Source organism: Siphateles boraxobius, unplaced genomic scaffold, assembly GCF_051911475.1.
Source record: "Siphateles boraxobius isolate OS27281-9 unplaced genomic scaffold, OSU_SipBor_1 130, whole genome shotgun sequence".
Taxonomy (NCBI): Eukaryota; Metazoa; Chordata; class Actinopteri; order Cypriniformes; family Leuciscidae; genus Siphateles; species Siphateles boraxobius.
The window spans coordinates 2803214-2830815 of record NW_027508734.1 but is presented as its reverse complement, the minus strand read 5'-3'; the positions used below and the strand labels follow the sequence as shown (position 1 = coordinate 2830815).

The 27602-nt window shown below is 39.1% G+C and overlaps 1 protein-coding gene across 2 annotated transcripts; it reads left to right on the top strand.

Annotated features, from left to right (window-relative positions):
• Positions 1 to 80: 80 nt before the first annotated feature.
• LOC143736770 (interferon-inducible GTPase 5-like) lies at positions 81 to 27415 on the top strand. Of its 2 annotated transcripts, XM_077227467.1 has the most exons (4): positions 103 to 160; positions 8476 to 8878; positions 25217 to 25316; positions 25428 to 27415. In XM_077227467.1, exon 4 carries the CDS (start codon positions 25431 to 25433, stop codon positions 26589 to 26591), a length of 1161 nt encoding a protein of 386 aa, XP_077083582.1. In that variant the 5' UTR covers positions 103 to 160; positions 8476 to 8878; positions 25217 to 25316; positions 25428 to 25430; the 3' UTR covers positions 26592 to 27415. The 2 variants fall into 2 exon arrangements, with proteins under 2 accessions (XP_077083581.1, XP_077083582.1); XM_077227466.1 differs by lacking the exon at positions 8476 to 8878 and having other exon boundaries at positions 81 to 160.
• The last annotated feature ends 187 nt before the right edge of the window (positions 27416 to 27602 follow it).

The following is a 27602-nucleotide window of genomic DNA, read 5'->3' as shown; positions in this document are numbered from 1 at the left end:
GGAAAGTGAAAGCAAAAAATAAGTGTGTATGCAAGTCTTTCACTAGTCTCCACCCATCACAATGACAGCAGGGTACATAAAGGACATGAGCCCATGTGTCGCTATATAATATCTATAAATATCACTGTAAGAACTTCTACAAGCGAGGAAACTCATAAAGGTGAGCAAGATATTCTGATATTTTTTTAGATAGCCCTATGCTATCATAGTACAAATTGTGTCATAATATCAAAGCACATATAAGATTTAGTGTGTTTCAGTGTTAGTAGTAAGTGTTGCTGCAGCAGGGCTAACCTAAATTAAAATTAACCCAAATTAACTCATGACAGTTACTTAAGTATTCAAACAACCAAGTAAATAGAGACACAATGTTATAATTTTGAAATAATGTTATAATGTTGAATTGTAAAGCAGGAACTTTATTTTACTCAAGACCAGTTTCTAGGGAAAAAACTGTACTTTTATTAATGCATTCAGCTTTATTAAAAAAAAATGAAAAATAAACAGTAAAAGTTTTTTACCAAAGTAATTTATACAGTTTAAAATAATAATAATAATAATAATAATAACAAAATGTCAATATTCAGAGCACCATGTCTATAAACACATCAACAGATTTATCATTTCTACAGTAGGTAGTCAACCTGAATGCCTATTACAGCCGCGCCAGCCGCCACGGCAAAAACATTTTTTTAGGACAGAAAAATACAATGAAAATTTAAGAATAGAGACGAGAACAATATAGCCTACATTTCATATAGTAGAACTCGTATCTACTATAAAAAAAAAATAAAAAAAAAAATTAGGTGCAATGAAGCAATTAGACGAATGAAGAGCGCTTCTCGCTCATGTGAAAGAACACAGGAGAAACGAACGTTTGGGAATATTTTAGTGAGCAAATTCATGGCCGAGTGGTAGAACTTACGTTTTGATCATTTAGATGATACAGGTTCAAATCCAGAACAAACATGTACTACTCTAAATTTTATATTAGCCTATTAATGCATTTTAGCCTATTATTAATGCTAGAGATCTTAATAGAGATTTTTTAATATTTATAAAATAAAATTACCATGCATTTCCATTTTACACTAAAGGAACTAATATTATCCAACATAATGACTTTACATCTGTATAATAATACAATCGTTTTAAAAAAATATGGTTTTAAGCAAAGTGTGATTTGCCAGGGATTACGGCGATTTCCTTCTGGTCAAAACATCCGTCTGCTGAATTATTTTAATCCCCTACCCCCTCCCTCCACAGTAATCAATGTTATAGGCTACTTCACCAATAGACCATATAAAATAAAGATATGCAACAGTCACGTTTCAACGACAAACAATAAAATCCAAACCAGCGTTTCAGTTACGTTCATGGTTCCAGTGGCCTTAATGCATGCACGGCTTTTCAAAATGTCACAAAGCTTTTTAAGATTATTTTGAATGAAATATTGAAGTTTATAGTTAGCCTAAGTGTTTTGCACACCACGCCGAGTGGCGCAATGCATTGTTCTAAAGTCGGGTTTTATTCCAACACAGTCTCATGAAAGTGCGTATCTATACCACACATGTGTAAGGCCGTCTAACTCGATCCAATGGCGGTATTCGAATTAGCGGTGAAGGTCTTTGCGTGTTACTGTCTTTTCTCGTGGCAAAGTATTTTTGGTTAAATGCAATACATTTTATCTTATGTATTAACTCGTTTCATCTGAGTCCATAAAATGAAAAGGTTTTTCAATGATATCTGTGCATCATTAAATTTACGTTAATGTTTGACTATTCCTTTTTGACTCCAATGAAAATAAAGTCAAAGTCTGTTAGAATAATCAAATATAACAATTTATTATGTCAGGTAAACGTATTATTACAATTCCATAATCAATTGAAAGATAATCAATGCAAACCATGAAATGTTCTAGAACAAAGAGGAAAATCCTTTACCCGACACTGTATGGCTACGGGGGCTGAGAGTCGCGAGACCCTCAACCACACGGGCTAATCTGAATACAGAAAACAGCCCTGAGCTCTTGTTGTATTTTCCTTATATAGACAGACCTTATTTGATATGTAAAAATTGAGTTTAGTGGAAATTTACTGTATTCCCCCACCATTACTGGGGGTAGAAGTTGACCATCTGCAAAGAATAGTGGAAATTAGCATTTATGAATTTACACCTTTGGGAGTGCCTAGAGACCACATTCCTTTGTGTGCCAGCTATTCCCAAACTCTTAAAAACCTTATTACCTTTTGTTTTACTTCTTTGAGAATGAGACATTTGTACCAGTCGCACCGAGACATTTCAAATAATACCAAACATGTATAAACCTTGATGAAAATCATTCACATTAAACCATTTAGATTCTTGTGTGAGTTTGGGAGATCTCTGCCAGGATGAAGAATGGGGGAGAGAAATTAGGATGAGGGAGGTGAGACCTTCGTCTCAATAGTGCATGAGGGGGAGTTCAAATGTTAATTTCCTTTGTTTTCTCAGAGAGTGGCCCCTCTTAAAGTCCTTAGAGTTTTTCCAGTCTTACACATGTTATTTATCGTGCCATTTATACGCCAAAAATCGTTTCTGCGTGTATATGCTACTCACTGAAAACCCCTTGAGCAGGATTAGGGTGGGGAGTGCGTGCGTATTACACGCCATAAAGTGCGTATCATATGCACACGAAAACTGCGTATCATATGCACCGAAAAAAAAAAATGGTGTATAAATGGCACGATAAATAACATTCGTGGTATAGATACGCACTTTCATGAGATCGGGCTCTTTATTCTGACATGTTGAATTAGTGTTCGACAAACGCGGCGGCGCATTCATTTGGATTTATTTTTCTAATAACAGCTCAAATAACTTAATAGGCTACTCCGTAAGTTTTTGGTCATACAGATAAGAGTAGACTAGCATACATCGTTCAAAAATGTAAACTTTTATCCGCAAACGACAGAAGTTTATGTCGTCTCTGCCCACTGAGCAAAACGATGCCCAAAAGAGGTATTTTCAACGTCTTTGTCACAAAAGTCGGACGTTGAAATGACGTCCACTGAGGAGCCAGAATGAAAGATTTATGACGTCTTTTTTTGACGTGTTCTGCACGTCCGATAAAGACGTTCATGGACCCTCTTCGTACAAGGTTAAAACCTAGTTCAAATGTGGCCATTGTGGACTTGGTTTATTTCAAAGTAATTGCAAACAACTCACAGACAAACTGTGTTTGTCTAAAAATCATGAACATAAAGGAAACATCTGTAAATCACACATCTTTGGATCATGAGAGAAACCAGATATGAAGGAAAGACTTTCTGGCTCAGACACTTGTGCTGTTCTTAATCACAGACATAAAATACAGATACTTTAACTATGTCTGTCAGACTATATCGGACGTGCAGAACACGTCAAAAAAAGACGTCCTAAAACCTTTCATTCTGGCTCCTCAGTGGACGTCTTATCAACATCCGACTTTTGTGACAAAGACATTGAAAAGACATCTTTTGGACATCATTTTGCTCAGTGGGCAGCGACATATACAGTATTATCAGCTGTATGATGTGTTTTTACCCTGAAATGTTTAATTTCGAGAGAGACCCGGCGCGCGCAGTGAGGGAGGCAAAATAAACTTGCTAAAAAGAGATCCAGGGAGAGAGAGAGGCAAAGAAAAACGCATGTTCTTAATTTATGTTGCTTTGGACTATTTTCGTTTTGTACTTTTAAATTGTTTCATTTAGCTGCAATTTCTTTTGCAATACAAATTTAAAATGTCGCAAGAATAAGATTATGTGTTTCTTATTTTGCATCGGAAAGGAAATAAACTCTGAACTCATGCAACCCTGTTTTAAATAAATAAACTGTCCCGACACTTTATTTAAATCTTGAAATGTGTGATGGGGTTTCAAACTTAATTAATTTTAGTGTTCTTTTACATTTTAATTGTTTTTTATATTGAAAGCAATACTATTTAGTTAGTCTGTTATTTTGTGTAGCCATGACAAAATCAGTCTTTTTCTGATTTGTTCAATGTATTGATCTGTTTTGAAAACAACTCTTATGGCCGGGTATCACTGTCAGTCATCTCAATTCCGTGAATAATTCACAAAACAATAATATAGCAGATTAAAGACGAGCTTCTTCATTTTCATTTTCTGACGCGATCGTGATCTTCCTTCATCAGTTTTGTCGTCTGTGCAGCGGCTCTACTGGAATGTAGCAAATGTATGTTGTAATTTGCCATTGATAATTAAACAAAACGCTTCACTTTAAATAAATAAACAGTTAATAAACTCGCTACTAAACGGTTACCTATGTAAGCATCAAGAACGGTAAAACATAAACGTTGTCGCCTACAATGAGATTCGATCTCGGATCGCTTGAAGCTCCATGATGTTCATGTTGTTGTGTTGACCACAGAGCTACCGTCTGCAATGTTTTAAAAATGTTTCCATTATTTATTCAATTTAATTTCATTAATGTCAGTGTTATGATTATGAATTCGGTTAACTACAATGTTTCACTTGAATTCATCTGCTACCAGCTTGAGCGCCGCTCGGCGGCAGATTGCGCAATAGAGAGAATACTTTTCAAAGCCTATGATTGTAGCACCTCTTAGCGGTAAAAGGCAGCAAATACAAACCAGCAATTTACCGCCACGGGAACGGCGGCGGTAAAAGTATAACGGCCGTTTCAACCCCTTATTTACACTGCACACGTCTGCGGCGCATTACGGCTCTGACAAGGTTTTATTCCGTCCTCCACGGGGTTCCAACTCACACCAGGAGCATTTCAGAAGTGAAGCGACTGGATGCGCGAGACCACGTGATTTGCCTGTCCCACGTGGTTTTTCTTGATTTTTGGGTTTCTACCTACCTAGCGATACGGCTAACGGAGCGGATCGCGGACACTCTAGTCAATGCTTGTGTGTACACCAGCCGCGATGCGGCAAGTTACAGAAGCGTCCCAGATGCGGCTCTCCCCGTTGCTACGCTAAAGATAGGCGCCTAGTCTATTTTTGACGGATGCCGCGTCCAAGGCGCACCGTAAATACAAAATAAAAGTAAGAAAATCCTGTAAATTTCAAAATAAACACCCTCTGCAAACTCCCAATTTTAGGCAGTGCTGTTTCACTGAAGTATTTTCATCCAGGCAGTGTGTATTTTGGGTCTAACGTCTTTAAAAGCTTTTTAAAACCATCTCTCTCAACCGCTTGAATTGGCACCATGTCTCTGGCAATGGAATTGGTAACAGCGTTTGTTATATCTTGCCATCTGTCGCTTTTTCTGTCGTAAGGAACATTCTTGGTAAATTAATCGGCCAAAGTTTGTTGCGTGTGTTTTTTTGATTTTACCCTGTCAGCTGCAGGCGAGGCGGGGTGACGAGAAGGCGGGCGGAACCTTTCTTTGGGGAGGGTGTTTCCCCGTCGGAGCACTTCCGGTGGGACACCGGGGCGGTTCCGGTTTTACATGTGATGGCCGATCGCGGGGTAATGAAGGAACGAGTGTCAACTGCGAGAGGTGAGGGAGGCGATCAGTGATTGGAACACGTGTCTCAATAATGGATATAACAAGGCATTTGGTGAGAATCAGGAGAGAGAGACGGGGGGACGAAGAGAAATGGAGAAAGGGAAAGGAAGTGGCCGAGATGGAGGGGGGACAGGACAGATGACTGCAGGCTTGGCGGATTTTATGAAGGAGAACATTCATGGACTGAAGAATTAATGTAAATCGATCATTCCTGGGACAGTTAAGTACCTCACTCACATTTATGATGATCTCTAAAGCCCTCTGATGCAATCTGTGGGTCTCAGCTTGGAAGTTAAACCCAGTGTTGTTAAGATTTCTCGAGGCTCGTCGCTTCTGCTGATAATTATCTCCCACGCTGCCCTTAAGTTATAGTTCCATGAGAGTGGAGGAATCTGGACGAATATTGGAGGCCTTAATTCATTGTGAGTGTGAGAATTGCAGTGTCTATGGTGATATAAGCACGTTTGAAGTCTTGAGTGACTTTTTCTGAATACACGAGTGTGGGAAGAACAGTCCTGTCTTTAACCATGACTTCGACCAGTTGACTTGCTACCCCCGTGGAACGCTGGGCCGTATTCGCTGTTATATCTGGAGTGGGTATTAAGCAGAAAAGAGCCATCTATCTCTCTGATGTGCTGATGTGTTTGGAAGAGGATGTCTCACCCGAGTGCTGTACTTTGTCTGTTCTGAAGAGGGCCTCTTATCTGCATGGTGATCGCTGTCTGTCTCAAGAGGAGTTTCTATCTGAGTGCTACTCACCATCTGTCCTGAGGCTTAGTCGTGAAATCTTGCCTGAATGCTGCCCACCGTCTGTTCTGCAGATTCATTGTGAAGTTCTCTTCTGAGTGCTGTTCACCGCCTGTCCTGAAGATCCATTGCGGAGTCCCCCACTCTAGTGCTGCTTATCGTCTGTTCTGCAGATTCACTGAGAAGTTCCTTACCTGAGTGCTGTTCACTGCCCGTCCTGAGTCAAGTCAAGTCAAGTCATCCTCATTTATATAGCGCTTTTAACAATGTAGATTGTTTTAAAGCAGCTTTACAGAGATAAACATATAATTTAAGGTAACAGAGATTGGTTTGGTTTTAAAGTTGCTCTTGAAAAATGTTTTTTCCAGCTAAAGTTAGTTTTGATTGATTCACTTCCGTCTAAATGATCATTTGTTATTAAATTAGGGGCCGCTAAGACGACACCGTTCTCTCTAAACAGACTTTAAACGTGAACCTGTGATAGACGCTGATGGCGTTCACATGCGCATTAAGAATTGATTCTATAGATATGTGCGTTTGAATATATGTGCGCAGGCTTGTAATTCCTTACAAACCATGCCTAAACAAACTACTTGTCTATAAATTTTGATGCAGAATTTTTATTTTATCTTATCACTTTGGGTAGGTACGCGAACCGAAAAATTCCACAACGCTTTATCTGTAGAGTGGTATAGGGATCCTCCATAGGGAGAGGCTAGTTGGCACTTCAGCACTGCATTGTCATCAGGTCCAGGCGAAAGTCCTTCGTCAGATCTGGAAACGGCCTGGATCCAGCAGGCTGCGGGAAAACCTCGGGATAAACAAAGACACTAAAATTAGCGTAGATGCCATTCTTCTTATGATGTAACGAGTACATCAGGATATGAGGGAAGTGTTCCCAGTTCCGGCTGACCTAATCTAAGCAGCCTAGTATTGAATTATAGAAGGCTATAGATTGTTATGTGAATGCTAGGTCAAAGAGATGTGTTTTTAGTCTAGCTTTGAACTGACAGACTGTGTCTGCTTCCCGGACATTGTTAGGAAGATTGTTCCAAAGTTTTGGTGCTAAATAGGAAAAGGATCTACCGCCAGCAGTCGATTTATATATTCTAGGTATTATCAACTGGCCGGAGTTTTGAGATCGCAATAGACGTGAAGGACTATAATGCGTTAAGAGCTCGCTCAAGTACTGGGGAGCTAAACCATTTAGTGCTTTGTAAGTAATCAGCAATATTTTAAAATTTATACGATGTTTAATAGGGAGCCAATGCAGTGTTGACAGAACCGGGCTAATATGGTCGTACTTCCTGGTTCTGGTAAGAACTCTAGCGGCTGCGTTTTGAACTAGCTGTAGTTTGTTTATTAAGCGTGCATGGCAACCACCGAGTAGAGCATTACTATAATCTAGCCTTGATGTCATGAACGCATGAACTAGTTGTTCCGCATTTGTCAATGAGAGCATATGACGTAATTTAGATATATTTTTAAGATGGAAAAATGCGGTTTACAGACACTAGACACGTGACTTTCAAATGAAAGATTGGTATCAAAGAGCACACCCAGGTTCCTAACTGACGACGAAGACTTAACAGAGCAGCCATCAAAGTGTTAGACGGTATTCTAGGTTATTACGTGTGGAAGTTTTTTGTCCAATAATTAGAATCTCTGTTTTTTCAGAATTTAGTAGTAGGAAATTACTAGTCATCCCATTTTTGATATCCACTATGCATTCCGATAATTTTGTGAATCGGTGAGTTTCGTTAGGTTTGGAAGAAATATGGAGCTGAGTATCATCAGCATAACAGTGAAAGCTAATTCCATGTTTCCTAATGATATCTCCTAAAGGTAGCATGTACAGAGTTAACAGCAGCGGTCCTAGTACTGAGCCTTGTGGTACGCCATACTGAACTTGTGATCGATAAGACATCTCTTCATTTACTGCTACAAACTGATAGCGGTCAGATAAATATGATTTAAACCATGCTAATGCAATTCCACTAATGCCAACATAGTTTTCTAGTCTATTTAAGAGAATGTTGTGGTCAATGGTGTCAAATGCAGCACTAAGATCAAGTAACACTAATAGAGAGATACAACCACGATCGGATGATAAGAGCAAATCATTTGTGACTCTAATGAGAGCTGTCTCAGTGCTATGGTGCGGTCTAAGTCCTGACTGGAAATCCTCACAGATACCATTTCTTTTAAGAAAGGAACACAGCTCTGAGGATGGAGTTGAGAAGTCTCGCCTGAATGCTGCCCACCGTCTGTTCCGCAGATCCGTTGTGAAGTTCTCTCCGGGGTGCGGTTTACTGTCTGTCCGGAGGATCCGTCGTGGGGTACATTACCATTGGCTATGCCAGCGGGAGCCCTTCTTCCTGCAGCTGCTATATCCCTGGGACCTTGAAAGACAAAGAAGAGATGAATTAATTGATGCCTTGTTCTGAGAGACTATTTTAATTCAATAAAGCAACACAACTTTGTATCTTATAACGTTGTCCTGTCTGTGGTGTTCTCTGGTCAGGCTCCTCAGGGTGGTACACTTGGAAAGGGGCAGCGTTGAAGGTCTGGTTGTCGCCCCGGCCTGTGACATAATCCTCATATTCAGTGCGGTGGGTAGTTTGAAGATGATGAAAGAGATTGGTCTTCGAGCTGCTTTTGACTGTAACTGATTTTCAGCACATTTTGCAGATCGGCGTTTTTTGACTAAAATCTGACCTTTCAAAAACAAACCACCTCCATGCTAGTGATGACGACCCACGTCTAGGAATTAAATCTAGCGCGGATTGTGAGTTTGCTGTTGTTTGAATATCTTCTTCTCTAACAGTTAAAAAAGAACTTCTCTCTTTGCTCATTTTAACTTCTGTCAAGCACCGCACGCTCTGAATGCACGTGTGACGTGTGCACCGTTGCGCACCGTCAATTCTTGAACAATTGATTCAGCGTTATGATTGGTTTCTGAAAATGAGTGACATACTCGATAATATGATTTTGCATAGTTTAAACAACAATTACGATATTATCGCAAACGATATCGAACACCCCTAACATAGACATACATTCTTGGCCTTACTGTTTAAATGTTTCCTAGAAAGTCCATGCATTTATGCTACCTTCTGTTGTTAAGAGATTTGGTCAGATACTTGTACATGAAGTGGCTAATAAGGTCACTTTATATCTTTGATATCACAAACATGGATGAATGTGCTTTTACATGCATTCATAATCAAAATAACAAATGCTTTACAAATGCTTCAGTGCTAACCTGCTTCAGGAAATAATGTTTCTGTTTATGGATCACAAATGGATATTGGACAATCACTATTTCTTATTCCAAATTAAAGAACATACAGAACTATCTATAGTAATCACACTTTTATCATGTTTTAAATTTTATTTTAAACAATTTTATTGTTGTTTTGACTAATTTAAAAACCGTTATAAACAACAGCTTTGAACCAACAGCTTCCTTGGAAGGGGTTCCTTTAAGGGAATATGGCCAGGGGTCCGAAAGGAGTCCCGTCCAGTCACTTTTTGATGGGGATATAAAGTCAACCCCACATGTCACCAGGGAGGCTGAACTAGTCTATTATACTGACCTAATCTTGCCAACAACCTGTTTGTTTCCTAAACAGAGTCTCTAACATTATTTCCCTCACTGGAGGCATCCTGTATGGAGGACTGCAGATAGTGCCAGTAATCGCTCACAGACCAGATCTTAGACCCAGCAAACACATTTATCTTGTGGCAACATCTTTGGCACGTTGCATTTCTACAATGGCAACGTCGTTGCCTACATGCTCTCAACATTGTGATAACGTAGAATTGTAAGATGCAACAGAGCTGTAAAAACAACCTAATCTCACGGCAATTCGTGTGAATTTTACGAGTTGCCCAATTCATAAGAATTATCCAGCCCTGACCCAGCCCCTAAACTTAACCATCGTGTGGGTTTAGACAAATCATACAAATTCTTACGAGTGAGGTCGTACAAATTCGTACAAACTAGCCACCTTTTAATCACTCGTACAAATGTGTATGTTGTAGCACCGTTGTTGCGCACCATGAGAGACGACGTCCTGACAATTTTTTTTTATGATATAGATATCCCCAATTTTTATGTTTTAAGGTTAATTTTTAATTGATCAGATGTTAGATAATTATATACTTTTTTAAATATGGTTTATCCTTATTATTAATTAATGGGTCTAACAGGAAATTAATTAGAATCAAGAAATTCAAGTGTACACTTTGAAGAGTAAAAATGACAGAAGGTAATCAAATTGCACTTCCTAAAATCATGCCATTTGTGAAAAAAGAAAAAACTAAATTTACGAATAAACACATTTCTGTTAAGTATAATAAATAAAACATAAAAGGGTAGCGTCAAAAGCCGGGCGATAAAGGTCGGTAACCGGAATCAGTCCAGGAAACATCAACAAATCCAGAGGAGCAAAGAAACGAATGAGACTAAGGCCATGTCCACACGGACACGGGTATTTTTATAACCGGAGTTTTTCCTACAGCGTTTTTAAAAAAAATCCCGTCCACACATGCTCGGTCTCCGTCTACATGAAAACGTAAAAACACGCAATCAAGCGCGGTCAAGAGCATGCCACGCCAGCAGGCGGTGATATAAACCTTAACCCTAAAGCCACGTTGGCCAATCAGAAGCGCAAATCTGATGTCAAACACAGCTGATAACGGCGCACACTCTGATGTCGCAAGGCAAAAACCCCGGTTTCACTGTCTACACGACAACACTGTAACCGGCGTTTCTGAAAATCCTCACCTTGGCAGGGGTTTTCAAAAATGTTCGGTTTCAGTGCGTTTTCGTGTGGACGAACGGCCGAACCGCGTAAAAAAAGTCACGGTTATAAAAATACCCGTGTCCGTGTGGACAGGGCCTAAATAGCAGACAAATCAAAGGAAAAACTAAACCAGTGTGCGAGCGGTTACAAACATTATTGTTTTCTGTGCGTTTCCAAAAAAAGGAAAAAAACATTAACGTGCAACAAGTACGCGCTGAAGTCAATGTCTTTTCAAAGAGTGCTGAAATGTCAATTACTCATCATTAAAGTAATTTTGGCTTCATTATGGCTTATAAATTTTGGCATAAAGTTAAAATATTAGTCATACCTGACCAGAAGATGTTCAACACTTTTCCTAACGGTAATTAAAGGATAACTGAATACTAGAATAAATATACAGTAGCTAACGTTGGCATGTAGTACTGTAATTTACACAAGATTGCAAACTCCATGAATTATCAGCTAACGTTATTCTGTCCCTTCAGTTAGACTGAACAAATAATACATGTCACATTAGACAAGGTAGTTATAGGTTGTATTTGAATACTTACGTATCTTATTTAGCTGAGGCAAATTGAATGCAATATCCTTGCTCGATGAAGAATGACCCCTTATTTACACTGCACACGCCTGCGACGCGTTACGGCTCCGACAAGGTTTTCTTCCGTCCTCCACGGGGTGCCAACTCACACCAGGAGCATTTCAGAAGTGAAGCGGCTGGATGCGCGAGACCACGTGATTTGCCTGTCTGACGTGGTTTTTCTTGATTTTTGGGTTTCTACCTTACAGTGTCTGGTTTCTACCAAGGATATATTGGTGTGCAGTACAATTGGGAGCCTGCACAGGGTGTTTATTTTGAAATTGATAGGATTTTCTTACTTTTATTTTGTATTTACGGTGCGGCTTGGACGCGGCATCCGTCAAAAATACACTTTTAGACCTTACCAGGTTTTTTTACAGTAAAATACTGGCAACACTGTTGCCAGTAATTTACTGTTAATTGTACAGTTCTTTACTGCAATCTACAGTATGTTACTGTAAAAAATGCACTAAAAATCAAGTTAATTAATTACTGCCTTAAATTGACCCACTGTCATTTAAATGTATTAACTAAAATGTATAATGCATTAATAACGTGAGCAAAGTATTACTGTGAACTTTGTAGTGACTGTCTTAACGCAAATCAGACACTCGGCAGGGTGAGGGCTAGATCCTGTTTTTGACGCGCTGTTTGTCCACTTCGGATGAATTTGAAGTCCACAACGTTTAGCGTCTTTGGGTGATGTTCCCATTTAATAGAAAGATGGTTTACAGAGTTCAGAGTATATGCAAACGTGAGGACTAATCTAGCTGTGGCGTGCCAGCGGTAAAAACCGTGTGATCTCCTCGCCACCCTAGCATACTTTCCCTCGCTACACCTGTGCATTAAATCAGCTGGCGCCCCTGTGCCACCGTGACCTTCGCTACTATAGCACAAGCACACCGCCCTCTAGTGTTGACCACCACCACTACATCAACAATAGCAAATGGCTCCCACACACCAGCCCCTAATTGGGACAGTGTGCCCAATTAAACTACAAAACAGGGAGTCATTCAAGAAGGTCTTCAGGTCTTCTTTCTTCTGGATTGGATGTTAACCAGCGTTGGGTCATGACCATTACACAGCTTCTTGCAACAGGAAAAGCTTGGAAATAGGGCGCTCCAACTGCCCTGTCTTAGTCTTCAACTGCACGGCACGTATGAAGCCCTTCTTGTCTGGGTAAGTCTTTGTCACTCTTCCCATAATCCATGATCCACGCGGAGCAGTGTGATCCATAATGATGACAATGTCTCCCATTTCAAAACTTCTTCGCGGCCTCGCCCACTTTTGCCGTTCCTGTAACTGCGGCAGGTACTCCCTTATCCACCTTTTCCAGAACAAAGTTGAAAGATACTGAACTTGTCTCCATCGTCTTCTAATGTAAAGATCATTCTCTTGAAAGATTCCAGGGGCAAGAACAGGTTTTCCTTTCAGCAAAAGGATGTGGTTGGGTGTGAGCGCTTCCAAGTCGTTAACATCGTCAGACACCTTGGTTATCGGACGGTCATTCAGAATGGCTTCCACCTCACACAGAATGGTATGGAAGCTTTCGTCATCCAAAGACTGTTGCTGCAGAACAGAATACAGAACTCGCTTGACTATCTTAATGAGGCGCTCCCAAACGCTGCCATGATGTGATGCAGCCGGGGTGTTAAAAATCCAATCGATGCCCCTTTTTATGAGAGCACCATGAATCTTGCTATAATCAATAGCTGCTAAAGCTTCTCTTAACTCTCGCTCTGCACCAACAAAGTTGGTACCATTGTCCGATCATCAACTGCAGATCTGACCTCTTCGACAAATGAATCTCCTAATAGCATTGACACAAGAATCCGTGGTCAGAGTGTAAGCAACCTCCAAATGCACAGCTCTACTGGCCATACAGGTGAAGATGAACCCATATCTTTTGGCCATAGCACGCCCCCTCTTGACTTCAATGGGTCCGAAATAATCCACCCCAACGTTGGTGAAGGGAGGCAGATCTGGACTTATTCTTTCACTGGGCAAATCAGCCATCTTCTGCTCACTTGGCTGTCCGCTATGCCTTCTACAGACCACACACTCAGATATTATTCTCCGGCAAGCAGAGTTGGCGTTAGTAACCCAATACTTGCGCAGCAAAGTCGAGAGCATATGGTTCCGTCCAGCATGCCCAAGCTGTTGATGTGTGGACCGCAGAATAAGGCTGGATATATGTTGCCCCTTACAGAGAATCGCAGGATGCTTGAGCTCTTCAGGCAAAGCTGCACGGCCAAGTCTTCCACCCACTCTCAACAAATTGTCACTGAGCACTGGATCTAATTTGTAAATGTTGCTTGTCTTCTTCACAGAAGATGCTCCACTTTTCAACATTGAGATTTCTTCCGGAAATGTTACTTGCTGACTGAAATGTATGATAGAAGCTTCGGCTTTAGAGAGCTCACTCACAGAAAGTGGTTTTTTGCCAATTGCTCCTCTAACCTCTCTCATCCTCCCCTCCAAAGACGAGCCAGTAAGATCTAAAGAAGCCAGAATCAACTTCCTCTCTCTGCTCAGCTCCAAAAGAATAGATTTGAGCCTCAAGTACCAAGCTACAGAGGTTTTTAGTTTAGACCAGTCAGAAAAGTAAGTCATGAGCTTAGAGGTCGCATCTTCTGTGTGTGTAATCACATTTACCAGGACGTCCCTTTTGACCTCTGGGTCGTCTGAGGAGATGGGCTGCGGCTCCAAAGGTCTTGGCCAATCCATTTCCGGTCTTTGGAGAAAGTCAGGACCCTCCAACCACCTCTTACAGGCAAGAAAGTTATCCACACTCAGACCCCTGGAGGCTTCATCAGCGGGATTGTTCTTGGAGCTGATATACTTCCACTGACTGAGATTTGTTGCTTCCCGTATTGCAGCCACTCTGTTAGCAACAAAGGTATGAAAGCGTTTCATTTCATTTTTGATGTATTTCAACACAGTCTGACTGTCTGTCCAGAAGTGTGACTCCTCCAATTGCAACAACAGCTCCTTCTTCAACATCCGATCGACCTTAACCGTCAACACTGCAGCCGTGAGCTCAAGACGAGGGATGGTTGTCTGTTTTAATGGCGCAACCCTGGCTTTACCCAACATAAAGGCAACATGCACTCGCTCCTCTTGACTCACCAGCCTTAGATAGGACACTGTGTCGTAACTATAGCTGCTAGCATCAGCAAAATGATGTAGCTGTGCACTGGCAGATCTTCCAAAGCCCTTTGGCTTGATACAGCGGCTCACCTTAAGCTTCGCCACCTTCTCCAAGTCCGACAGCCATCCGGTCCACTGTTGTAAAAGTGTCTGTGGTATAGGCTCATCCCAAGACAAGTTTTTTTCGGCACATTTCTTGAAAGGAGATAAAAAAACCAACGGGTCATATATGGAACCAACGATTGATAGAATTCCGCGTCTAGTATGTGGTCGTCTTTCCACTGCAGGTTTAAATGTAAAAGTGTCACTTTCAGCACACCAATTCAGTCCAAGTGCCATCTCCATGGGTAGCCGGTCTTGTTCCAGGTGCAGCTGCCTAGTTGTTTTGGATCGCTTTTCTTCAGGAATGGACGACAACACGGCCCGACTGTTACTTGTCCATTTGAGCAGTCGAAACCCTCCCTTTGAGCACAACTCGGTGCGATCCGCAACCAACTTTATAGCCTCCTTCTCTGAAGGCAATGACTTTAGACAGTCATCCACATAAAAGTTGTTGTATATGGTCTCAATCACTTCAGCTTGAAAGTCGTCCTTGTTGTCTGCCGCAGTTCTCCTTAAAGCGTAGCTTGCACAGCTCGGTGACGAGACAGCTCCAAAGATGTGCACCTTCATTCTATGTTCCAGTGGGCTTTGTGTCGTATCTCCCTCTGGCCACCATAGAAAACGAAGGAAATCCACGTGTCTTTTCGACAACCTCACTTGATGAAACATAGCCTGGACATCAGTCATCAGGGCGACACTCTCCTGTCTGAATCTTGTTAAAACGCCAAAAAGTGAATTTGCAACAACTGATAATTTAAGGATGTTCCTTTAAATCCAGCTCCACAGTCAAAAACCACCCTTAGAGACTTCTTTCTTGGGTGATACACCCCATGATGAGGTAGATACCACACATGGCCTTCTGTACAATCCAGCTGGTCTTTAGGCACCACTTCAGCATATCCGCTGTCAATCATCTGTGAGAGAAACGCTGTATACTCCTCCTGATAAGAGTTGTTCCTTTCAAACTTTCTTTTTAGACAGTTAACACGCTGTTCCACTATGCACCGGTTATTTGGCATGGTGATGTCATCAGTCTTGAAGGGTAAATCCATGCAGTAATGACCTCCTTGCAAGTGTGTAGACTTCTCAAGGACCTCCATGAACCTCAGGTCTTCCCTTGACATCTCCTGCCACTCCTCCAATGACTTCTCATTAAAGTCTTGGTTGTACTGAGAAACCAACATCTCCTCCAGCCTGGTTATGGATATCCTATTGGCATAGACGGTTGAGCAGCTACTCTTGTAACATCCACTATTGCCTCTCAATGGACCGTTGATGACCCACCCCAATAGGGTCCTCACGGCGTAGGGTCCACCACCTTCTCTGTTAACAATTTCCCAGGGCTCCATCAATTTTGATGCATTGGTCCCAATCAAGATTTCAACATCTGCATCCAATTCTGGAATTTTAACATCTCTCAAATATTCCCATTTCTCAAGGTCTTGCTGATTAGGAATGTTGCTCTTTGACACTGGAATTGCGTCCTGTGTGTATACCTCCGGGAGGTCCAAGAACTGGCTGCCACCCCATTTGGACACCTCTAGACCTGGAACAACTTGACTTTCAACAACCTTCTCTTGGACCATGGTGCGTAGTAGAATGTTGGTCCTTTTACCCTGCAGATTCAACTTCTTCAAAAACCTGTTAGTACAAAATGTTGCTGTACTTCCAGGGTCCAAGAAGGCATATGTTCTGAGCACCTTGTGTCCTTTCTTAGCTTTCACCTGTACAGGAATGATGGAGAGAGTACAATGTTGATCTCCGGCCCCAGTACAACCACGTGCCTGCAGCGACACCAGTGCGTTATTCACTTCTACTTCCTGTGTCTTAGTTATCTTGTCCTTATTGTAGATGTGCAAAATAGTTGGATGTTTCAGATTGCATTCATCACAGGTCAGACGACTTCTACACTCTTTACTCATGTGGCCCACTTTCAAGCATCCATAGCAAACACCCTTTCCTCTCAAGAATTCAATCTTCTCCCTGTGAGGAATTTTGTTCAAGCCTGGACACTTGGGCAACAGATGACACCGCTTACAATAGTGACAGAATTCTAAGCCTGACTCCTTCGAAGCACTGGGCTGGCTTGGCATCGCCAAAATGTTAGTTGCAAAACTGCTTCCTTTGATATTACTCCTGGACACTGGCCTTCTACTACTCATAGCCTTCAAAGCGCTGGATTGTGTGTCTGCAATATCACCAAAAAGCGGATGAGACAAGATTTTGACTTGAGTCTCAAGAAAGTTCACCAAATCAGGAAAGGTGGCTCGATAGCCTCGTCGCTCTTGTAGCTCACAGGCCATAGATCTCCATCTGTCCCGCAGCCTGTACGGCCATTTCATTATCACATTCTTCATATTTGATGGAATATTCAATTCCTCCATACATTGTATCTCAGTCATAACATTGCAGCAGCCTCGTAGGAAAAGTGCAAATTCTTGCAATGCCTTAACATCCTCAGCCTTTACGATAGGCCATCCGAACACCTTGTCCATGTAGGCGGTTGCTATCTTCTGTTCACTTCCAAAGTGCTCTCTCAGAAGACCTTTTGCTCTTTGATATCCTTGCTGCGATGACATACGTAAGCAACTTCGAACCAGCTCTCTAGGCTGCCCTGTAGTATATTGCTCTAACAGGTACAGACAGTCTTGATAGCTGCTAGTTCTCCCCTCGATACAGTGTTCAAAAGCTCTAACAAATGAAAGAAATTGCAATGGATCTCCATCGAATATGGCAATGTCTTTCTGTGGCAAACTTGATGACATTTGCTGCTGCACAAGCATTGATGTAATCTCATTCTGCCTTTGCAAGATTCAACATAGGGCATTTCGGTCCACAGTGCTTTGCATTGGTGGAATGTTCTGTGCTGGCTGAAGCCTGTGCAATTGCTGTTCTTGTGCAGCTACTGACCCAGCAGGCACAGTTATTAAGGTTGGAAGAACATTTTCAACCCGATGCTGTTGGCCAGTACCATGTACACTGTAAAAATGAATACGAATGAATATGCTAAATCTAATCAATTAAATTGAGGCAACAGATTACAAGCAATATTATTAATTAAATTTAACAAATTAGAATTTAGTAATAATTAACCAAATTAATTCCTTAAAAGTTAACCATTTAAAATGAGTAAAATTTACACATTTTTTTAAACAAAAATATCGGAATAACAGACTGACGTCAAAGATGAATTAAGAACACTTTTTTTATTGCCAACATTGAAGACACCTGATGTTAACAAGCCGAATCACTGAAGGAGAAAACCGTAATAGGTATGTTACCATTATGGAGATTAATGTTTGCTTTAGTTGGGCTCTTGACTCTTAAGGCGAGACACTACAGGTGAATAGGGTATTTTTTTTAACTAGCAGATATCACCATGAAACCTTGCCAGTTGATTACCTACATTAAGATGAGAAAAAAATGTATTACAAGTTTTCGGTAATTTAATGTTTAAATATGCAAATTAGACATTATCTAGTTAAATATGCGCAAATCTGCATATATTTTAAAAAACGAAATCTGAGTATTGGATAAAGCCAGGTTCAAAATTATTTTTTCATTGTGTTCACATATTAGATGGGAAAAAAATTACAGAGGGATTTATGGATATCTACTTTTGTTATCCTGTAAATCAGAATATACTGCCAATAGCCTTAAAAAAATGATTTTCGACATGTTTTTTGGAATAAAATGTTATGTAAATCAGGCTAAGAATAATATATTTACAAATCCCTCTGTAAATGTCTTCATAATATAACTAGGTACAAGACTGGAAAGTTTGGTGTATATAGGTGCTACTGACGTGGAGATTTCGGACTTGGAGTGAGAGAGAAAAGTCATTTTGAGAAAACGGGCTTTAAAGAATTAGCATCAGCCAATGAGATCGCGCATTTAGAGTAAAATCCCCCCTTTTACTTTCGCGATTGGTTGCTGATAAAAAGGAAATGACCATATTTGGATCCGGCAGTATTGTACAGCAGAGAGCAAGCTTTCTAACGGTGTGTGTGATGACAGAGTGCAGATCGCGATCGCGGAGCAGAAGGATGATTTATAACGACAACTTTTGATGAGTTTATGAGAAATCTACAGACGCAAACAGGCAAAGTGTAGTAAAATAAAGACCTAAATGTGTATTTCTGACTTTTTTTCACCACAAGTCTGAAAGAAGACATGTTATTGAAGACAAATATCCTAAAATCTCAAAATTGACCAGTGAAAAAAAAACGATGTTTTTGCCTACCGTGTCTCGCCTTAAATCATTGACTTTAAATTTCGTCTGGTTGTTGTACTTCAGTTATAACAGCCAGATGAACAAATAGAAAAGGTGAGCTGATGGTGTTGGTTGTGTTTTAACATAACCATTATTTCACAATCATTTGACCTGAGTCATGGAACTCATATAGAGCCCAATTTAGGTTTACTTTATTAATTATAGCAGTACTGTCCTTGTACAGCATAATATTTGTAACCTTTACAATGTAATCCTAAGAATTTTTTAAACATATCTCAAATACAATTTGTTTTTTTTTTAGACACACAGTCATCAAGAATCAGCCTGTGAATCTCAACAATGGTGACAATTATAAAGCATGTTGCAGTGCATTCTGCATGCCACCAATCAAAACTCATTCATGGATCCCATCATGCATTGCTGCATGAATAAATAATGAGCTTGTGTTCAGAGTTGATCTGTTTGTCACCATTGTTGAGATTTATACGCTAATTCTTGATGTCTGTGTGTGCCAACATAAAGTACCTTTAAAAATGTCTTATTATTGATTTGGTCTCATTGAAAACGCTAAAAATATGAAGCTGTACAAGGACAGGGCTCCTATAATTATTTACTTTCAAATATAAAGTAAACTTAACTGAGAAATAGGACTCTATATGAGCTCAGTGACTCAGGTCAAATGATTGTGAAATAATGATTATGTTAAAACACAACCAACACCATCAGATCACCTTTTCTAGTTGTTCATCTGGCTGTTATAACTGAAGTACAACAACCAAACAAAATCTAAAGTCAATGATTTAAGAGTCAAGAGCCCAACTTAAGCAAACACTAATCTCCATAATGGTAACATACCAATTACGGTTTTCTCCTTCAGTGATTCGGCTTGTTAACATCAGGTGTCTTCAATGTTCAATCTTCAAAAAAAAGTGTTCTTAAATCATCTTTGACGCCAGTCTGTTATTCCAATATTTTTGTTTAAGAAAATGTGTAAATTTTACTCATTTTAAATGGTTAACTTTTAAGGAATTAATTTGGTTAATTATTACTCAATTCTAATTTGTTAAATTTAATTACTAATATTGCTTGTAATCTGTTGCCTCAATTTTATTGATTAGATTTAGTGTATTCATTCGTATTCATTTTTACAGTGTATGTTCTGACAATAAAGAGTAGTTTAAAACCACAATTAATGCTCTGGTTTCTACAACTTTCACTTAGGAGCAAAAATCTGCCTTTAAACTTGAAAGAAATAAAGATTTGACATTTATCGTGATAATTATCGATATCGACTAATATAAAAAAAATTATCGTGATAACTTTTTTTGGCCATATCGCCCAGCCCTACTGTAGACTTGACTATGCTGTAAATCATTTTATTTTATGCAACACAACATATGGCTACTGGGACAAAATGTTATGCCCTGCATAAAATAAAATAATTTGATTCATAAAGAAACTGAATCTGATTCAGATGTTAAACTATCAGAACTGTTCACTGCATGTTTAAGTCAAGTCACCTTTATTTATACAGCGCTTTTTACAATACAGGCTGTTTCAAAGCAGCTTTGCAGAGATAACAGGAAAATGATGCAATAAGTTTGTTTTTGCTGTACAACAGATGTAGAAGAAAATAGCATCATCATAGTCCAGCTTAAGTAAGTTCAAGTAAGTTGGTTCATTTTTGTTGTAAAAAAGTTATTAATTTAGTTCATTTAAATATATAGCAGCTCTTGAGAAAACAGTGATGTCATCATTCAACTCAGTTCAGTTCTCGTATAATGGTGTAAATGCAGACAGATCAATAATATTGTTGAATATTAAGTGTCCCCAACTAAGCAAGCCAAAAGCCAAGGCAACAGTGGCAAGGAACTGAAACCCCACCAGGGACAGAATGGAGAAAAAACCTTGGGAGAACCCAGACTCAGTCTCTCAGTTCTCCTCTGGCCAACCAACAGTGTGTGATGATGATTCAGGCAGCTTTACAGGCCAGAGGTCAGATTGGATCAGATTTAAGGGCAGGTTTTAAGGAGTCTCAGCATTTCGGCGATCCCAGCTCCAGAATGAGAACGAAGTTAAATTTTTGAAGTGGAGTAAACTGTAAAGCTGATCAGCAAAACCTTAGTACACTAACAGTATAATCAAAGATTCATCAGTAATCATAAAGCAGGATGTGTTTAGGGTAAACAGGATTTCCTTTAATGGGTTGGTAAATATTCTGCTGCATTTTAGTTTATTTTTTAATATGTCACGTGATTTATAAGAATCAGATCATAGGTGGATGTGGTGAGTTACTTTAAACACTGTGTGCAGATAAGAAAACAAACACTCATTTCATGAAGGATCCAGTCATATGATTGGACTAATGAAATTAATTTCATTTAGCATAGAATAAAACACATTACAAAGTGTTTGTAACGGCTTGGGACTTCACATAAATAACACTGTAGTTTAAGACAATAATAAATAGATGCTGTACATCCACTGTGAAGGAAAGCATTAAAGTCTGATGGATTGGAGCTTCCGGTGAAAGATGAGGCTGATTACAAACCCAATAGGTTGGATAGAGAACACAATAAATCATAAATGAATCTAGCAAAGAATGTCCATAATATATTTAATTATTGAAAAAAAAATCAGTTTCCTGCCCGAACGTGTTTCTTTCATTCATTCATTCATTCATTCATTCATTCATTCATTCATTCAGAAATTCATTCATTCATTCATTCAGAAATTCATTCAGAAATTCATTCATTCAGAAATTCATTCATTCATTCAGAAATTCATTCAGAAATTCAGAAATTCATTCAGAAATTCATTCATTCATTCAGAAATTCATTCATTCATCCATTCAGAAATTCATTCATTCATCCATTCAGAAATTCATTCATTCATTCAGAAATTCATTCATTCATTCATTCATTCATTCAGAAATTCTTTCATTCATTCAGAAATTCTTTCATTCATTCATTCAGAAATTCATTCATTCAGAAATTCATTCATTCAGAAATTCATTCATTCAGAAATTCATTCATTCAGAAATTCATTTCATTCAGAAATTCATTTCATTCATTCAGAAATTCATTCATTCATTCAGAAATTCATTCATTCAGAAATTCTTTCATTCATTCATTCAGAAATTCTTTCATTCATTCAGAAATTCAGAAATTCATTCATTCATTCAGAAATTCATTCATTCAGAAATTCATTCAGAAATTCAGAAACAGGACTAAAGCACGCACATTACCGGCAAAAATATGGTCAGGATTTGGTGATCAACAACAGAAATAATTGGGCTGCCTGGTTTAGGGGAGCGCGGGGCTTACTTACTGTACAAGCTTCATATCATGAAGAACCGATGAAGAAACTATTAAAAGATTCTGGTAATACTCGTATGTTGTTGTTATCGACATATAATTTACCCAGTCATTTCAATCTTCACAGTACCAGGTTATAAAGACCAAATAGGCCACACATACAATTCTGTTTACCCATGGTATGCAAAATCTGGAACATTAGCCCATTAGAGTTTACAAGAACATAGACCAAACACATACAGGAAAATCATGAGATGGGACATCAGATAAATGTTAATACAGTTATCACATTGTTATATATATATAGAATATATATATATAGGATTACACAGGGTTCATTTCTCCTCCTCAGCAAGAATTAGGAGAAATCACACTATCTGGGACATTCCAAGGGGGTAATAAAACTCAGTCTTGTAAGAGAACACCCCGTTCTGTGTGTGTGTGTGTTGGGATGTCTTCAGGAGTGAATCTGCATGCGTGGGGCACGCAAAGGGGGCTCGGAATCCTTTTGAAGCTCGACCCCTGGTTGTGTGTGTGTGTGTGTGTGTGTGTCAAGGAACGCCATTAGGGACAGACTTTCTGTGGGCTCGCTGGTGAGTTACTAAAGGCGAATCGAAGGTTAAAAGCTTTTCCCCAAACTTAGAATGGTTATGTCATGTGAGCCTGACCAGATACTCTACAGATGTATGGATATCTATCTATACAGACAAACAATATCAAACTATACAGATAAAATAGTACTGAATTATGTGTCTAACAAACTTTATCATTTGCTCATTTGTATTATATCTGTTTTTTATTTGTTGAACATCAATTAAATTTTTACCCTTAGATGGGTCTGGAAGTTTTTTGTATTTCCAAATTCGGGGAACAGACACAGTCTCTATATGGTGATATCTAGGTGACAGAGGCTCTATGTGATGGGATTTATCTGACCTTGGTGACGCGAGGCCGCTAGCAGACGGTCGGTTTAGCCAGTTTGTCTGCTTCCTGACCCGAGCCCCAGATTGTCATGTTTTGTCTCAAAGACTATGAGCCAAATTACTAGAGAGAAGAGCAGCACCATCCCAGGAGGGATGAATACCATCTCTTTTCAACAGGCCAGGTCTGCCCCAAAAAGTTTCCAATTGTCTAAATTCTATATTATTTTGCCGACACCACTTAGACAAACAGCCATTGAGTGATGACAATCTGCTAACTATCTCATCACTCCTGCGAACAGGAAGCAAGAGCAAATTACAGTGCCTGACATCATACTTGCGAGTTCACACACCACTTTAATATTAATTTTGGTGATCTCCGACTGGCGGAGTCGAACATCATTAGTGCCGACATGAATAATGATATTAGAGAATTTACGATTAGCATTAGCCAGCACTTTAAAATTTGCTTTGATGTCAGGCGCTCTGGCTCCCGGCAAACATGTGACTATGCTGGCTGGTGTCTCTATTTTCACGTTCCGTGTGATCGAATCACCAATTACCAGGGCACAATCAATAGAATTCTCAGTGGGTGTTTCACTGAGTGGGGAGAATCTGTTTAATGTTGTAATCGGAACGGAAGAGCTGTTTTGTCCCGCGACTACAGCAACGTTTACCGTCACCCAATTGCCCTGCTGCACGGGCTCTACTTCAGCCGGAACCGAACAATGTACAGAGTTTACTAAGCTAGGCGCATTCAAAGCAGTATCTAAAGCCCTTGCACTCTTACAATTAACATCAATTAAAGTTTGGATGCGAGCACACAGGGGAATGAACACACACAAACATTTAGAAATTTGTTGCTTTTAAAACAGCAGTTGAGAGATCAAATCTTGCGATCATCACTGCACTCGCGCTGTAGAAACCACCAGCACTGGGAAAGTCTTCCAGAAGAACACCGACACACTCGCTCGTTGTGGACAACAGCACTCTCAGAGACATCAATCAATCGGCTCCGAAGCGAAAGGCAACTAGTGCGTGCATCCACTTCCGTATTTATACGGAAAAAAATATAATTCCATTGGCTCGTTCAATAGTACTCGAAGACGATTGGCTCCCTGGCGTCATCCCCATTCTCATTTTTTATTAGACGTGCTAGTTTGGACACTATAGACTACTGTACCTTTAACATAGGCTATCTACTTTTTATTTTTATTTTTTATTATTATTACAATTTAAGGATCTGGTCTGTTTCTTCACAATGACACTCAATGAAACGAGTGAAAACTTGTACAGACAAGCTATGAGGAATTAAACTGTTTTTAAAAAACTACAAATAAGTTTTTAACTACTTAAAAATATATAGATTAAATTTTTAAAAGCCTACATATGCATCATTAATCTTAGATATTATCTTTAACAAATAAGTTAATTTGCATTATTTGGCTGAGGATGAGAAGCTCCTCCTCTTGCGGTTTGATCAACAAAAACTCCCTGCACAAACTTAAGGAGGCATTTTTACATGTTACAATACACAAGTTATGGAAATCCAATGTACTGTATGTTTCGAAATAGTTAGAGGTATGTTAAAAAATGCATGTTAATAACACCTTATCAAATTACCAAATAATATAAGACAAATGTTATTGTGAAAAACAATTTTCATGAAATAAAATAATAATAGCTACAAATAATTTACATTTAAATAATATTAAAATACATGTAAAATCAAAACTGATTTTGTCCTTTGTGATTGTCTTTTGACTTCGTAGTTAAATTTGTTGTTCTTTTGTTTCATATTGGTTCATAATTGTTTCATATTGGTTTCAATTGCAGATTTTGTCCTTAAAACGTTGACAGCGTTTTCTCAAGCCTCTCCTGTAACTGAAGACAGACACAATACAAACAGGTCTCCTACTGGAACCAAGAAATTAAGGTAATTATAATTAATTGCTGTAAGTTACATTACTAAATTATATTATCTAAATAAGTATTATGTCACTAATTTTAAGCAGTTGTTAAGTTAATGTATACATTTGTTGTTTAGAACATGGAAACTCAAGACCCTGCTGTTGCTGAGGCAGTAAAGGCATCAGGAGAGTTCACCCTGGAAAAGGCTACAGCAAAAGCTAAAGAAACATTTGATCAGTTGTTAAATGTCTCACTTAACATCGCCGTGACAGGAAAGGCAGGATCTGGGAAATCCTCCTTTGTAAATGCACTTAGAGGGATAAGAGAAGATGATGACGGAGCAGCACCTACTGGAGTTACCGAAACTACAATGGAAGTCACCATGTATGAACATCCTACAATGCCAAATGTGAAGATCTGGGACCTGCCTGGAATAGGAACACCAAACTTCAAAGCAAATAAATACCTTAAAGATGTCAAATTTAAGAACTATGATTTCTTCATTATCCTTAACTCAGAAAGGTTCACACAGAATGACATCATGCTGGCTAAAGAAATAAGAAAACAGAAGAAAAACTATTACTTTGTTCGTTCCAAGATTGACAATGACATCAGAGCAGAGGAAAGGAAAAAGGGATTTGATGAGCAGAAAGTTCTTTCCATAATAAGAGAGGACTGTCAAAAAAACCTAAAAGATATGGGAGAACCTAAAGTTTACTTGATATCGTCCTTTGACTTGGAGAAATATGATTTGGAAATACTTCAAAACACTCTTGAAGAAGATCTTCCAGACCATAAGAGATCTGCTCTTCTACAAGCCTGGCCAGTGTGCTCCACAGCATCTCTTGAGAAGAAGATCCAGTTCTTCAAAGGCATGATCTGGGCTGCATCTCTTGCCTCTGCTGGTATAGCAGTGGTCCCTGTGCCTGGTCTTTCAGTAGCATGTGATGCAGGCATAGTGGTGCTTTTCCTGTCAAGGTGCTACTATTCATTCGGTTTGGATGAAAGATCACTGTCAAGGCTTTCAGAAAAAGTGAACAAGCCCCACCTGAAGCATATGGCCAAATCAAAGTTCATTGCTGCCATCAAAGATAAAGCTTTGACCAGAGTAAGCGTTTCTGCTTCACTCGCTGCCATTGCTACAGTTGAGTATTTATTTAGTCTCCTTCCAGGTGTGGGCAGTGCTATTGCAGCAGGAATGTCCTTCATTACGACTCAGTACCTCTTGAGAGAAGCATTACAAGATCTGGCAGAAAATGCTCGAAATATCAGAAAAGAAGCTGGGCTAAATATAGCCTAAACTACAAGCTCCTAGAAAATAATTAATCCTAAGAATGCATGTTGTCCTAGGTTGTTCCCTTCATTGATTTCTGTCCAATAAAGCATGAATTATTTTCTGTTAGACTGCTCCCATTATAATTAATGAAGCTCTGTGTATCAAGTGTCAAGACATTATTTGGTTGCATTGCTCACTTTTCATTTATTGTGTCTACATTGCAAACAAGCAGTGATATGTAAAAAACATATCTGTGATTGATTCCAATGTTCAACACAAGTTGGACACAATTAATCATACAAACAGGGAAATCTGTTTTCCCAGAATTGTTTGCCACAGATTGTATAAGGAGAGTAAAGGAGTTATTTTGTGTTTTTTTGCACAGGATTATTATCTGTTGATGTTTAATGTGGGTTCTGTTATTATTGATTAAGCTGCATGCTTCTTAATTTGAAAAGCAATAGTGCAGTGATATAGTTACACATGTATGTATGCATTTTTAGTGGATTACTCGTATATAAGTTACCTCAACTTTTTAGTGTAGTAATTTTTAATGGTCATGGTAGCATACTAAATGTAGTTATTCAGATTTACTTTAATTTTTACTTACAATTACTTAATTCATAAAATATAAGGTAACATAAGGTTTAAGGTTTATAGTTATGTAGATGATCTTGCTCATCCTAACCTTTCTGAGTCTGTTTGGGTTAAATTGATTTTGCGTGTGCCTGTAATTACTAGTGACTGTTTATTTAGTTCATGTCTCATACACATTTGCAATCGTTCTCTCTCTTTTTTGCATTATGGTTAAATCATTTGTCTTCAATAAACTCTTTGTTTTGACTGTGTCTCTGTCTGCTTCGTGGTCATTATGATCTCCACTGGACTAAACTGTTCATCTCTAACATCCTCTAAAAGGTCAATAGAACAAAAGGCTTCATAAAAAAGAAATTTTCAGAACTCTATAAACCACAGCATTAAGTTAGTTTACATGAGGACATATTTTTTGAATTTATGCTATTATCAAGCTCATTT